This window comes from Amborella trichopoda, chromosome 1, assembly GCF_054954075.1.
Source record: "Amborella trichopoda isolate Santa Cruz 75 chromosome 1, AtrichopodaSantaCruz75HAP2 v2.0, whole genome shotgun sequence".
NCBI classification, from domain to species: domain Eukaryota; kingdom Viridiplantae; phylum Streptophyta; class Magnoliopsida; order Amborellales; family Amborellaceae; genus Amborella; species Amborella trichopoda.
This window is the reverse complement of record NC_142336.1, coordinates 47,829,221-47,845,324: the sequence shown is the minus strand read 5'-3', so window position 1 is coordinate 47,845,324 and position 16,104 is coordinate 47,829,221. Positions and strand designations below refer to the sequence as shown.

Here is a 16,104-nt window from a genome sequence, read left to right as displayed (position 1 = left end):
TTGAAAACCCTTTGGCTCCCTTTAAAGGAAAAAAAACTAACTTAAAATGTCCCCACCAAGGGCCATTTTTCGCCATCCAATAGGGGGCTTGAGGCATTGGTTCAAAAAGCGATCCGCTCTGTGCCTAGGCAGGACGCCAAGGCAGGGTAGGGGGCCTGGGCACATCACCCAAACTTGGGTGGACCAACTAGGCGGGCTGTCTTTGGGCGCCCACATAGGGGCCCTTGGCGCCCGTCTCGTACCCCACCTAGGCGATCGCCCAAGAGACAGCTAGGTGCCAAAAAACCCATCAAGTGAGGTATTTTTGGGTATTTTTTTCTGATTTGAATTATAAAAATACATATTCATTCATTTTTTATACAAAATTTGTATCTAAAATAGGATTACTCGACACCCCTTGCCCCGTTTCGAACCTAAACTTGGGCAGCCGCCTTGGTTAGGCCCCGTCCGACGTTTTGTGGAACACAGCATCGAGGCACCTGCATGTTGCTAAAGGCATGTCTAAGCATCAAGTGGGCACCTTAGCTTAAAGGCAGACATCATTTGTATAGGCCCCTGCCTAAAACTAGGTGGTGCTCCAGCAGCCGCAGACCACTTAGGCAGCAAGGCGCTTGAACTTTACAACACAGATTTACCTAATATAAGTATTCATAAACATGGATTTACCCAAAATAAATATTCACAACTTGGGAGAATTTCGTATACTCAGCCACATTCAATACTAGTGGCTGTAGAAACCAATGCAAGTGTATTATGCCATGTGTAACCTCTACCCCTTGTAAACCCAATATTGTGCTCAGAAACAATATAATAATGATAATTTAAAAACAAAAACCCTCCAAAGCTCAACCAATGCTCCATTCATTACATCCTTTTGTGTAAGGTTCAAAGGAATGGGTGCGAACAGATTCTCGGTAGAGGCAATCAGGGTGACAGGTGCCACAACGTAACGTCCAGAGTTCCATTCCCACCTTGTCCCAAGTTAACAATCATAGAAAGAAAAAACACAAGTTCAAAGAAATAGGTATCATAGAATAGAATGGGACTGGTCCATTTCCATTTTATGATGGTATAGGCAACGTAAAGCGCATTTTCAATATCTTAGGTTGACAATCCAAGAAAATTGAGAGATTGAGAAAGATATCGCATATAGAATTAGAGCCGAGTGGGCGAAGTAAAGATGTGCAACCAGAGTTTCGTGTGATCGCCACATACCAATAAAGCTGAATGGCAAGTTCTATAGAATAACTGTGACACCACCATTGCTTTTTGGGACGGAGTATTGGAAGGTCAAGAACGCAAAGTAAAGATGTGCAACCAGAGTTTCATGTGATCACCGCATACCAATAAAGCTGAAGGACAAGTTCTATATGATGGTTGTGACACCACCTTTCCTTTTTGGGGCAGAGTATTGGGCGGTCAAGAAACAACATACCCATAAAATGAATATAGCCGAGATGAGGATGTTAAGATGGATGAGTGGCAAGACATGAAGGGATAAAATTCGAAATGATTACATTCGAGAGAGTCCAGACGTGGTGTTAACAGACGATAATAAGATAAGAGAAAGTAGACTTCGAGGGGTTGGCCCTGTGTGGCACAGGCGCAGTACAACATCTGTTAGAAGATGTAAGTTAGTTCAAATGGAAGGCTCAAAAAGAGCAAAGGATAGGCCCAAAAAGACATGGTTCTAAGTAGTGAGAAAAGATATGGGGACTTATGGCCACATTGAGAGAGCATGGCCCTTAATAGAGCAGAATGCCATTTCAAGATTCGTGTAGCAAACCCCAATTAATTGGGAAACAGATATGACGATGATGATGACGATGAATGGCAGCCAATATAGGGGGAAAGGGGCATTGAGTTTTTTTTTTTTTTTTAAAGAAAAAAGGGTGCAGTTGGCATACAGATGCATCCGTAACTGTAGAGGTAAGGTGCACCTTCAAATTTTATCATGGTATATAATTTCAATGTAAAATGATCTTAGGATTATCTCAAAATCTATTTTTATATCTAATTATAAAATTTAAAATTTCAAAAATGGTTAAAACCAAGTAGATCTATAAACATATGAAAATCTTGAAAATGGAGGGTTTAGATAATATGTTGTAAAATGCACTATTTCTAAGATTTAAAATCTTTTTATTTTTCATGGTCATGCATCTCGATGTCGAGATGATCAATCAAAGGGTTTTTCAACATTAATAACTACCTTTTCCAATGGATTTTTGAGGTGCATATGTAGTTCTACATTATAACGTTGCATCCTTATATAAACTTTTTTCAAGAAAAAAGACAAAATGGGCAAATGATGAAAAAGGAAAATAATGGAGAAAATTATAAGTACTAAAAAAGAACATTTATTTTTGGGAAAAGGGTCATCTTCAAAAAATAATAATAATTTTTTTGATTTTATATTTACATATGTTTTTCCATAAGTTTTTATTTACAGCCATGAGGCAATTCTTAATGGCTAATTTGGTGCAAAACAAGAGTAATTTTACATAAGTACTTGCATTTACTGTACTCCATGTTATCTTTATATAATGCAACAGTTGGGCCCATTAGGAACATAACTATTATTTTCATCAGGAATTTTTTGAAACTTCTTTAAAGGAAAACCGCTCATTCTCGAGACAAAATGACGACTCTATAGTTAAAGGAGACAACTAGAGAAGGTTACACAAGCCACAGATGACGCGTTAATTTACCCATATTTAACAGGATATACAATAGCAATGCACTAGTAACCAAGAAAATACATATGAGTTCGGTTTTCATCCAAATAATAGAAAAACAGAAAACTCTTAGGTGTGAAGAATGTAATTAGTTTGGATTTGACTAAAAAATCAGGTGGAACTTGATGTATAACTGTATATATATATATATACATATTTATGTATGTATGTATTTTTATGTATGTGTGGCTGGGGAGAGTGGCTAAAAACATCAACTTTCACATAGAACTCATGAAACCAATAGTTTAAAAAGCGGATCGGTGACCCGGATCAGGCATCTCAAAAACCGATCCGAATCGGCGATCCGAATCGGGAATCGACTGAATCGGTCGGATTAAAGCTTCAAAACCATCCAAAAAAATTATTAAAATTCATTATAAATATTGTTTTTTAGGAATCAAATAAGAAATGAAAGTACTACATTATTAGCTTTCATTTTTTTCATCAATTTGTGAATATTGAGATGCTCTTTCCTTGTATAAACTTATGTTAACCATTAAATTTGCATCACATAAAAGAAAATTCATAGAATTATCATAGATAAAATATATAATTATACATGGACTATTATAAAGAGTAGACTAATCAATGAAAGAATGGCCATTAAAATCTCGTTTTGGCGAAAAACCCTAATCCACTAAAAAAATCCAAATTATTATAGCCTAACTAACTATAATCCAAAATTATTAAAACCTAACTAATTATAATATTATATACTGAAATTATAATTATTAGTTTACATTTTATAATTATTTTATTAGATAAATAATAACAAATTAAAAATATTTATAATATTATCTAATTTAAAATGTATTATTGACAACTGTAAGAAAAATAGTACATTACATGATTTATAATGTAAAAATTAATAAATAAAATAAAAAATTTGGTTATCAATGTAAAAATTAATAAAATGCGTACAAATTTTAGAAATAACACTTCAATTTTTCAAAAATTTATTTTTTTAGGTTTCTATAATAAATTTAGTGAAAGAGATTGTTAGTAGAAAGATGGAGATTTCAAATAGAATAAAAAAATTTTATGTTTTATTTTTTTACGCCTTTCATATTATTTAAAAAAATAATTATACCACTATATACAACAAAAATTAACTGCTATACAAAACATTAACTTTTTTATTTTTCATTTTTTTACTCTTTTATATTATTTACAAAAATATTTATACAATATATACAACATATATTTATACAATATGTACCTCACACGTGTCGCATGCGTGCACGCGCGTGTCGCACGCATGCACGCGCGTGTCGCACTTATGCACGCGCGTGTCGCACTTTTGCAGGGAGAGAACCAGGTAGAACCGGACAGAACCGAATTGGAACCGGCGGTTCTTCTCTAGAACAAGGCGGTTCCCGGTTTTGTATTGGAACCAGCATGGGCTGTGCCAGTTCCCGAGTCGAACCGGGCAAGTCCGGTTTGACTCGCCGATTTTTAAAACACTGCATGGAACTATCACTTTATAATGTTTTTAATCAAATACTGGACCAAACTTAATACTTTTTTTTTTTAAATGTTAACTTTTGTAGTGATAGGGAAAATGCACACAAAATGGAACACCCACAGACCAGATGTTCATATATCAAAAACCCATTACGAGGTCCAAAAAGTCCTATACATGCACAGGTGTGTATAGTAAAAAAAAAGGGAGTTATACTTTGCCAATGCTCAAAAGGGAGTTATATTCATCGAGTCAGAGAGACAAACATAGTAAGAAAATTTTAAGGCAAATTTTGGGAGTTTTTTCAAAAGTTTCTTTTAAAAAATATAAAATACAACAATATTATGGATGTCGCTTGTATAAGGTTGCAACCTTAAACAATCAAATTAAGGCGCACCTACCAATTTTATAATAAATGTAATTTCGGTGTTAAATTTTATTAGGATGGCTTGAGAATCTATTCCCATCTCTAATTATAAAAGTTTAAACTTCAAAAATAGTTCAAATCAAAGTAGATCTATAAACACATAAAAATCTTAAAAATAGATAGTCTAGATAATGTGTTTCAAGATGCACTATTTTTGGGACTCGAAATCCTTTTTTCTCTTCGTACTCGTACATCTCAATGTATGATCAATTAGAGGGTTTTCCAACATCAAAACAACCTTTTATGACTTATTTTAAAGGTGCACCTTAATTCTACATTTCAAGGTTGCAATCTTGTATAAACTTTTTCCTTTAGTTTTCTTAAAAAAAAAGATTTTTTAAAGTTAAAATCACACCTTTTAAAACACATTTAAGAAATACAAAGCTTTCTTGAAAATAATGGGTTTTTTCCTTTTGTTTTCTTAAAAAATATGATTTTTTAAAGTTAAAATCACACCTTTTAAAACACATTTAAGAAATACAAAGCTTTCTTGAAAACAACGGGTTTTAAATAGAGATTTCCTCACCATGATTTTGCCTTCTCTAAGTTGCTTACAAGCAATGAGAATCTTCCCCCTTCCACTTGAATGCAATCTCTTTTGTCTTCCCTCTCTCTAAGTATTGTCTGCTGTCTTCTCAGAGTTGGAACCCAAATCTTCTTTCTAGAAAACTTTGAGAGGAGATTTGGAAGTTACAACTTCCATCCAGCTTACAAAATTCTCAGCATGCTAGGTACCTTAGAAGATGAGCTTTAAGCCCTTGTTATTTGGGAAATTGGGGCACGTGCATAACTCTTGCGCTCTATAAGACGTTAACAGCTATCATCTTTCAAGAGGTGAGAGTATGTCACGTGATTGCCACTTGGCCCATGCCTAGTTCTCTCTGCCTTATAACACAAAGTTTATTCTTGCCACGGCTGAACAATTATCGCAGGAACAAAGAAATATGAGGTGCTTTGGCTTAATGCCTTTGATGGATCAATCTATTCTTGCCGTGACCAGTATACAGAGTAAAAGCCTTTTCGCCATGATCATCACATGATTACCACTTGATGAATTCAGCTTCTCACTACTACCAATACTCAATGTATTTAGCATAAAAGTCTTTTCAGTAATCAATGCTTCAGTGTATTTGGCAAAAGGCCTTCTCTTCCAAAAATACTTAAAAAGTGTATTTGGCTAAAGTTTTCTCACTTATATCAGTACTTAAAAGTATATTTGGCCAAAGCTTCCTACACAATTCGCTGGATTTCATTCTAGTCACAGCCGTAATTAGCATGCAACAAACAAATCTAAGTTTTTTTGAAATAATTCCTTGGTTGAATAAAGTTATTTCCACTGTGAAGAGTATTAGTATCAAAACTTGATGGGTTCAGGCTTCTTGCCACTAAAATGCTTAGTGGATAAAGAACAAAAGCCTTTTCACTGCTATCAAGACTTGATGTATTCAGCTTCTAGCCACCACCAATGCGTAGAGCATTTAGCTAAAATCTATCTCAATGTTATCAATACTACGTGTAATTGACTAAAAGCTTGCTGCAGCCAATACTATATCAGGGTGTCTCATATATTTTTGCCACCCTGTATACTACATCAGGGTTCCCCTATATTTTTGCCACTATTTGTAATCAGCCCTTAAAGGCATCTTCTGTATTCTATCCACCATCAACATTAGGATGCAAGAATGATATTATAACCCTTCAAACAACCACTGTAGCAAATTTCAGTCAGAAATGGCCAAGATATAATCCACTTAAGTGAAATTTAGAAGAAGCTAATCATTAAATAATTACAGGAAAAGGTATTAAAGACATTGTGTTTAAACAATCTTTTCCCTAATCTCAATCCAATTAGATTGAAATTCCAAATTTCGGGGGCTTTCCTATTTGGTCAGATTTCTGTCCAGAATCCGAAAATTTGGTTCTGTCAAGAATGTGGAAACCGTTCGAAACCAAAGACGCACAATCACATCTAGCAAATATTATGCTTAACATCTGACAAGGCTCAAGAATTCCATGTCTTATGAGTAGGTACTCGGCTTAAGAACAATCCAGGTGACTATTAATGTTGCATTCTGATAAAGCATTGGACTTCATTTTTGCCCATTAAACCATTAGTAAATAAAACACCATTGCCAGGTCTTCATGGCTGGATAAGTATATTCTTGATTTTTCACTCATACAATGCCTAAAAAGATGGGATAGAATACAACTGTGGAAAACCATTGTCCGTTGGGGTCTTCACCATGCCGTGAAATGACACATGGTGGAGAAACTGGAACCCACCCAGACAAGGCATGACCCCAATGACGGATTTCACTCTCTCTCCATCATGGCATCCATCATGTCATAGAATGGTGATGACCTAAATGGATTACGGTTTTCCATAATTTGTTGAATTATACTTTTTGTTTCCTATGACGATTAAACCTTGGTATGCCTATTTGTTGGGATTAAGTAATAGAAAAACACAAAATCAAGAATACGACATTGCTAAGATGCAGGAAAGCATATTTCTAGGATGCAGATGAGGACAGAGAATAAGAACGCTACCTCACACCAATCCAAGCAATCAATGGCCTTTACAGTTGTTTTCTCCTCTTGGAGCTTCTTTCTGGATGTCTCCCGAACAGCCCTCCACATAACCATGGGTTCCCAACTAAGTCCAGATGTTCTCTCATTAACATCCCTAACTATCACTGGCTCGCCTCTTATCCAGTGCTCCTGAAAATGGTCAATCCCATCGCTCCCCACATCAAGGGCACTTGGACAATAGAGGAAGTCATCACTGTCACCTCGATGAGCCGCCAGCCTAAGGTCACACTTTTTATTATCATCACCAATAATCTCTGAATGCCAATATGGAGGGCAACGAAGACATCTTTGAGAAAACCCCGAATCCTTAGACAATTCATCATTACTATCAATGAGTTCCTTGGCATTGTTAAATAACTTGACAACCCAATTCGTTTTGAAGTTGCGCTTTAGCGTGAGGGTGTAAGCCCCACATCCGCCCCGCACTTTTGGGGGGCAAGGGATGTTACCATCTTCATTTGCTTTCCAATCAGGCAAAGGAAGAGAAGGGGGCATCACAATATGGCCATTAGCAGCAGCCGCTTGACTCTCCCAACCATATCTTTTTCTGGGTATGCATGGTTTGCTATTAACATCTTTGGAAGAGTCATCCGATACCCGATTTTGGGTTCTTTCTATTGATTGTTGGTGGGCAGTTTCAGCCTTGTTGCCTCCTGGCTGACGACCTTCACGGAGTTCCCGGCAACATGAAAGACAAAGATCATAATCACATTTCGGGTTTGAGCAGCTTCTATGGAAATCGACGATCGACGTATTACAGTTGTTGCTGCCATACAAGAAAAGTCATTGTTAATATGGTTCATTATTGAACGAGGAAGCACAAACAAAGAGTCAAAGGGCATGTTCGATTTAGGGAAAGCGCAGCTTTGGAAGTAATATCTTCCCAAAGAAGGAAGTGGCTAGTTCCATGGCCCCCCATAGAATCAGCCACGTCCACCTTTCTACATGGTTTTGGAAGCTGCGGTTCCAAAGATCGTGTTGCACTTCCCAAAATCAAACGGAGAAGTGCTAAAATTTCTGGAAGCGGAGGATATGGAAGCCACCACTTCCAGAAACCAAATGCAACCAAAGATTGGGCTAAAGGTTTCAGATTTCTGACCACAGCTAGGCCGAATTCCTTCCTCAAAAGGACATTTTTTTAACTCCTATACAAAATTATATAAAATCCACATTGCAACTTCCCAAATGCCACTCTCCCTCCCTCCCTCCCAACATCCATAAGTCACTAACTTCTCCCTCAACATCCAGTAAGTAATTAACTTGTTCTATGAAAATTAAGAAATATGCATGGCATTTCCACCTTAAGACATTACATACCAATATATACGTTCATCAGGGTTAAGTTTTGACCTTTCCACATCCAGATCAGCTGGCTGAACTCCTAGTCCATTAAAGAGTTACCATGACTCCAGATTAAAAAACAAAAAAGGAAATAAGCAAATAAGTAGCAAAAATAAAAAACAAATAGAATGTGTATATCATAATCACTAACCCCTTATCTTAGCTTCTATCTCTTTCTCCAAATCCTGCTCTGCATAAATTTTCTCCAGCACAGGAAGGACCCGACGTAACAGATACTGCAATCGTCGCAGTTTAACACTGGCATCAACTTCCTTTCTATTGGCCTGGAAAGAAGCCAAAGGAGAGAGAGAGAGAGTCCAAGGAAGAGTGAGAAATTTGATCATCAGATCAATTTCATTGTAAACAAAGTCAAGTCACAAATCAAGTTTCCAACCAATGCAAGAAAAGCCAAAAAGACAGATACATTACCATCACAGCAATGCTTTCACGCAAACACGCCTTACAATTGCAATTGCCACGACAATATGGACAAGCATTTTCAATTTCTTCCCGTGTTTGTTCAGGATACCTGTCATTTCATTCAAGCAAACAATGGACGGCATAAACAACAAGCGAGCTAAAAAAAAATTTGCAGGTTTATTTTATTTCATTGTTTCATATCTTGTGATTATTCAATTTCATTACTGGCTAAGCAACTAATTAGTTTAGGTCAGGTGATTCTATCTTAAAAAAAAAATAAAAAGAAAATATAAAAATAAAGCAACAAAGCTAAAACCTTTTTTTAGCTAGGTACCCAAGTTAAACCCAATTTAATAACTCAGAAAATTAAAATATATAAAAAAAATGAATCCAACAAAATAAACATAAGAGCCAAATGTGTAAACACTAACAAGCAACAGTTGGCAGAATGAAGATGAGGGGGGCTCCATAAAAATAAAAATAGCACTAACCCACTGATCATTTATGCTTCATATCAGGTCCTAATGTTGATCATCCCAAAAGATTGATGAGGAACGTTTCATTCAATAGAAATACTTACCATTTGGTTACACATGTGTAACAATAGCGCTTCTTTTCACAGTACGAGCAAACAACGACACCATCTTTGTAACTATGCAGACACTGGTGGCACATTAGACCTTTCTTCTCCTTATTCTTACAGGTACCATCCTACAAAGCAGTTGAAATCATCATCAATTCAACAACAGATAGCGAACAGCAACCACAGATATGTACCCTCCCAAAAAACCAAAGTAGCAATTAGAAAACTCAGGGTGACCACTCACAGAAGTAAGCTCCTACATTCTACATTAATTATCCAAGGCATATAAATGGAAATAGCTTATTTAGTTCCAAAGGATAGTTTGTGTGAGAGCACACCAAGAATTTATTACAGATGATTTGTGGCCACTACTAGTATCCATAAGCATTATAATGCTAGTTACTTCAGACTTGATTTTGCCACAGGGCATAAAAACTTGAGCTTGAATTTAATTTACCTGAAGACCATTATTTCTGACAGAAGTTTACAAGCAACCTCACAGAAAAGAAAATATAATATTACTAAATTTATCTTTTACACGCCTCTGAATTCCTTCTTACATAAAAGTAAAAGATCACATTTTACATGAGATGGACAAAGTAAATCACAAGATAAACAATGCCCAGAAGTCACAGACTGTCATACAAGGTAAGTTCCTTCCAAGTCAACTATTCTTAAAAAGGTAAGTTCTCTAGCATTTTGCTCATAAATTTTAAGTCAGGACAGGTCATTGCGAAGTTATCGTTTGGAGTAAGGTGACTATATCCTTGAGACAATGTACAAGCAAGCCACAATCAACATGAGCCATTGACATCATTCAGAGACAAAATTTAATGGTGTCCCAAACTTTAAGAATTCACACAAAGCCCACTGTAGGGGAAGGGCGACAAAGATGGTCCAACCTTCTACAAGAACAAACTCAAAGATCAAGCCAAACAGTAAATTGGTGTCCTCCCTGGAAGTACAATGAGCTGAATTTTGAAGGATGAAGGTAGCCCTCTGTCAGCTTGTTACAGTGGTGCAATACATGACAGAGGCAAAGATCTAAAATGTTATGTGGATTAAGAATTGGGAATTCAAAATGGGGAAAATTTAGAGCTGCTGCATCAGGGCTTGCATTATCGAAGACATACATGTAGGCCGCAACCATAATTGAAGGAGACTCAGACATGTGTCACGTTTTGATAAAGGGAAAAGTGGTTACAGAAAGACTAGCAAGTTTTGGGGTGTCACAACTCTTGAGAGGATTTCTAAAGCTGGAAATTTTGCCAACCTTAGGACTTGTTTTCTTTTTTCATTTTTCACAAAACTTCTTTATGTATATCATTTAAGATACATATATATGTTTTATTTTCCAAATATTCACTGCTTCCCCCTTAAAAGAAAAGTTTAAGATACATATATATGTTTTATTTTCCAAATATTCACCTCTTCCCCCTTAAAAGAAAAGAAAATTTGTCATCTAGTATTCTTTGTATGCCATTCACTCTACCGATCAAAAATATATAATAATTGAAATTGAACAAAAATTGTCCCATAATTATCAATAACAACAATAAATGATATCCCCAAGAGCCAGCTAGTTACACGCTAGAAGCTCATCTGTTTTCTTCATAGATTATAGTCGTAAGTAACTACAGGTGCTGCATAGTCACTGAACGAGATGGGACGGCTGAAAAACATCAGGAGTGTTAAATGGTCAACAATATGTGGGTCTACTGTAAAAACTGACTTCCAAGTTACAGAAACTACAAAAAACTAAGAATAATAATAATAATACACAATTATACAATCCCGAAATAAGAGACATAAGTAGAAAACTGAAAAGAACAAACCAAAACAGAAACCAAGATGCAGCAAAATAATACAATAATGAATTACAAAACAACCCTAAATGTTGTTAAAGACAAGGCTAGACAATGATCATCCAATAACACGCAATTCCAAGCTCACAAGAAATTTGCATAATACAACACATAGAAGATTAATCCGTTGGGCATTGTGATGCTGGGCCAAACTCACAGTGCAACTAATCCCCCTCTCCTATTTCCCACCTGTAAATTGTATTGCAGAAAAACAATGCTTGATCATGTAAAAAATACTTTACTCATCTCAATTTTTTGAGACAGGATGAGCAATTTCAAAAAGAACACATGAAATATAATAACTGAGTAAAAATATCATTTTTCCATGGAAAATAATAACGAATAGATTTTTGGGACAACCAAGTAAAATATCATTTTTCTATGGAAAATAATAAAGAATAGATTTTTTGGGGAAACTACCAATTAAACAATGAACTGCCACGTAAAAAATGAATTATTGAGGAAAACTATCATGGAAAGCCAAGCTCACAGTTAAACCCACCTCTCTCTTTAATTCATCATCTCTGTCCAGTGCTCCATAAACCTTGCAACCAACCTCGCCAGAGTTTACACGAACGACCTTCTTCTTCTCACTTGATAACCCAGAAACTCTCTTCTTCTTCTCAGTTGATAACCCAGAATCCAGCTTCTTCTTCTCGAATCCAGTACCCGCTTTTGGGTTCTTCCCATACAGGCTGCGCACCTCCTTCTGTTTCTTTCCAGATAACCCCTTCAATAACCGACATTCTCTTTCTCTCTCATCAACCAAACCCACAGACCCTAACCCCTTCGATAACCGGCATTCTCTTTCTCTCTCATCAATCAAACCCACAGACCCCTCGTCAGAATAATTATCAGAGACCCCATCCTCTGATTCCCTCTTCTTCTCCCTCTTCACCTTTTTCCTTTTGTGAAACCCATTTTCTTTCTCATCAGAGCTCTTCTTCCTCTTAATTGACTTCTTCTCATTTTCTCCATTCCCAATTTTGGAGTTCAATTTTCTGTCTCTAGTTTTTTTCTGCATCAACCAGTGCCTTTCACAGTACGTTCGGCCTCCAAAGGCCATGGCGCTGCATCTCCATCCCTTGCCATCTGACCTCTTGCATTGAGGAACCTCCATTGAAGAAAAAAACCAGCTTCTGGAAGAGAGAGAAAAGAGGAAAACCTGGTTCAATTTTGGTAAAATATACAAAAACAATCAAATCCCTTGATTGCAGGTCGTTAATGGAAAATCAGACATTTCAACAAACGGAAAATAAGGGGAAGAAAGAAGGAAGCAGAATACCTGTGGATTTTGCTCTCTTTATTTCTCCATGCTTGGGGCAGGGGTAAGAGATTTCCTTCTGTTTCCATAGGGATTGCCAAAGAACAAAAATTGACTTGTAATTGACCTAGAAGTCATGAAATATCGATAGTACCCCCTCATTGATAATCGTTACCGGGATGCCCTTTATTTCTGGAATTGGCTTAAAATGGCATTTTCTTGCAAATGCCTCTTTAATAAGAACCCCTAAGATCTAAGAAAATATCTGGAGTGCCCTATCTTACATTCTTTGAATCTACGGCAAACGAAAACAAAAAAAAAAATTCCTGTTTTTAGAAAATGGTGCAGATGAAAATATTTTTGAAAATTTTTGATGGGGCATAAATTATTAACCAAGAGCAATAAGTTAGTTAATTAACGAGAAAAGACGCCCAAATTTTTTTTTTATCTTTCATAAACATCTACTTTGGATAACAAATTCCCCCAATAACTAACCACGTAAAATAATAATATTTTTGGTGAAACAAAAAAATTTATGACGGTACTGTACACATTTTAATTTTTGTAAAAGATGTTGTTTGGGTGTTAGAAATCTTTATCATAGTTTAAAATTTTATTTTCATCATTAATTATGAATTTAAAACTTTAAAAATGGTATAGATCTAACGCATCTATAGACATTCGAAAAATTTGAAAAAAGATGGTTCGAAAATCCATCTAGAGGTGGAGATGATTAATTATATGATTTCTTGATGTTAGGAAAACATTTTCGAGATCCACTTTACTTTACATTATATCATTTATTCCTCATTTTAGCTTTTTCTAATTAATTGATGTCGATTGCATGATTTTTAGTTCTCCATTAAGATCTATTAAAGGTCATATCCTTATTAAAAGTCATATGTCACTATAAGTCCTCATATCTTTTCAGACTACTTTTAATTACAACGTTTTAGCCCTATCTCTGGTCTTGTATTTAGTCAGTACCACACATGGCTAACCCACCTAAGTCTACTATCTCATTGTATAACTTATTGGTACCACGTCTAAATTCTCTCGAATAGATTTATTTCGAAGTCTATCCCTTCTTGTCTTACTACTCATCAATCTCAGCATCATCTCTGCTACAATCATTTTATAAATATATTGTTTTTTGTATGCCCAACATTCCGCTCTATAAAAGCAAAGTGGCCTTACCGCTATCCTATAAAACTCATTTGTAAAATTCCAATCCCACATCTCCACTTCACCCACCCAGCTCCAATTCTGTATGCGACATCTTTCCCAATCGCTCCATTTTTCTAGATTATCGACCCAATATATTGGGTTGACACCGTATATAAACTTTTTTAAAAATATAACCTTTTATCAAATGATCCAATTTTGGTGACTCACCTATTCATATGCTTCCTCCCTCAAAGATTCATGATAAACATGATCCAAATTTTTAGGGATCAAGAACAAATAAGTTTCCAAAGATAGAAAAAATGTGAAAAAAGAAAAAGAAAAAGTGTATTTAAACATGGATTCTCTCTCTTCAAAAAAAGTGTTAAAAAATACAAAAAAAACCAAAAAAATATGAAAAATATATTTAGAACATCATTAAACAAAACACATCGACGATGAAAATTAGTAAAAAAATGAATTTTAAAAAATCAATTTGTGTCTAGAAATATTTTTGAAATTTTTCAAAAAGTTAGAAAAAATATAAAAATAAATATTCATGATAAAAACTCTTTCCGATCTTTGCTTTAAAAATGTATTACAAATCCTTTATTTTTTGAATTTTATTTATAAAATTTTTTGATCTTTTAAAAATAACCATCCGAATCACCAAACCAATGCCCGATTCCGAAGTGATTGGCGAGTTAGGAGTTGAACTGGCCGATATTGCAAACACTCTATGGTGTCCTTGATCTATAAGAAGAGATGCAAGAGAGGGAAGAAACAAGAAGATACTGATCGGTCCGAACCTAAAACCAAGCCACCGCAGTTCATTTTCCATTCTTCTCGAAACATCCCACACTTGCAATGGGCACCCCTTAATTCTCTCTCCCTCCATTAAAACAAGAACATCAGCCATTGGCAGCATCCCAGCTGGGCAGGCACTCGGATAATTTCAATTTCTACTTGATGTCTTGAGCACCCTACATCAATAAATTTAACATCTCAAAAGAAAAGTCGATCAAGTAGACAATATGCCAAAAAGCAATAATATGTGCAATAAATTTGAAAAAAAATATAAAAATGAAAAAAACTAAATGAAATAGAAATCAACAAACCATGACACATATAAAACAAAAGCGTTCATCCAAGATAGGCTCTCGGCAAGGATGCATCAGGGAGAAAACTTACCTGTTTGCGAGTTTTATAGAGAATACCGACAAAAAAAATCTCAAATTGATTTTTCCTACCATAATAACACCAATTGATTTCTTTCTTTGATGCTATCAACTAACTCCAATGCCGCGAAGAAATTCCTCTAAATTCTCAATATAAGAGCATAAATTCTCAATATAAAAGCATAACAATAGTAAGCATTGCCGTGAAGAAATTCCTCTAAATTCTCAATATAAAAGCATAACAATAGTAGGCTTTGCCCATAGATGAACGAAACCCCAATATTTTTTTCTCAAACTGAAATCTCAAATTGATTTCTCGTACCACAATAACACTATCAATCGACTTCTTTCTTTGACGCCGTCAACCAGCTTCGTCGCTACCAAAAAAATTCCTCTAAATTCTCAACATTAGGGCTAGGGTTTGCCCATAAATGAGCAAACCCCAATATCTCTTCCCAAAAACTTATCTTCCCTCAATAGCAATCCTTTCTCTCTCAAATTACTTATATATACCCCTACAATGCTCCCACATAAAGATTATTTTGTATTGACCAAAATACCTTCACAAAAAGAAAAATGACAGATGAAAGGTGATTTTGTAGAGAAATGACAAATAGGAGCTGATTTTGGATCACCGTCGAACAAGCCCATTGTTACGAGTGTTGATTGACATTAGGTCTGATACTACTTACTCTTTCCCATCCACCATTCCTGAAACTCTGGGTTATCTACAATAACCAAAGAGGTAGAGAGAAAGGGGCGAGGGGAGATATTTTTTTTTGTTTCCTCTTATCTATACTGAAATTTCATTCAAAGACAAAAATTAAGATGAAACTCACCAAAAATTCAATGATTAAGAGGTTGGATGCTTGATTTTGTTTGATAATTACACGCAACCAGTAATCATAAATTGTTGTAAAATCCACTGTCAAGGCTTGGTGGAGTCCTATGTTCGAAGTGAGTTTCCCAAGTTAAAAAGTACTGAAAATTCATTAAATTTGTAAAAAAATATTCATTGCTATTCAGAATTATAATTTATATGATTTATTTTTTACGATAATTTGAGGACT

General features: G+C 35.4%; 1 protein-coding gene across 9 annotated transcripts in view; it reads right to left on the bottom strand.

Moving 5' to 3' along the window:
- Window positions 1-15,475, bottom strand: part of LOC18442343 (Transcription factor jumonji (jmjC) domain-containing protein) — a 49,391-nt gene extending 33,916 nt beyond the window's left edge. For 4 of the 9 annotated variants that reach the window (XR_016057430.1, XM_011628002.3, XM_020672236.2 and 1 more), the window contains exons 1-9: window positions 15,357-15,475; window positions 14,666-14,839; window positions 12,714-12,771; window positions 11,931-12,567; window positions 9,561-9,691; window positions 8,990-9,089; window positions 8,712-8,844; window positions 8,537-8,600; window positions 7,178-7,985 (exon numbers count right to left, since the gene is read on the bottom strand). Coding sequence is in view for 8 of the 9 variants with exons in the window: in XM_011628002.3 (XP_011626304.2) it covers window positions 7,178-7,985; window positions 8,537-8,600; window positions 8,712-8,844; window positions 8,990-9,089; window positions 9,561-9,691; window positions 11,931-12,567; window positions 12,714-12,771; window positions 14,666-14,711 (1,977 nt within the window). In the remaining variant the exon portion in view is untranslated. Of the gene's footprint in view, window positions 1-7,177; window positions 7,986-8,536; window positions 8,601-8,711; window positions 8,845-8,989; window positions 9,090-9,560; window positions 9,692-11,930; window positions 12,594-12,713; window positions 12,782-14,665; window positions 14,840-15,356 lie in introns of those variants that run through there. The other 5 variants (XM_088869356.1, XM_020672239.2, XM_088869349.1 and 2 more) reach the window with 3 other exon arrangements.
- Between the last annotated feature and the right edge of the window lie 629 nt (window positions 15,476-16,104).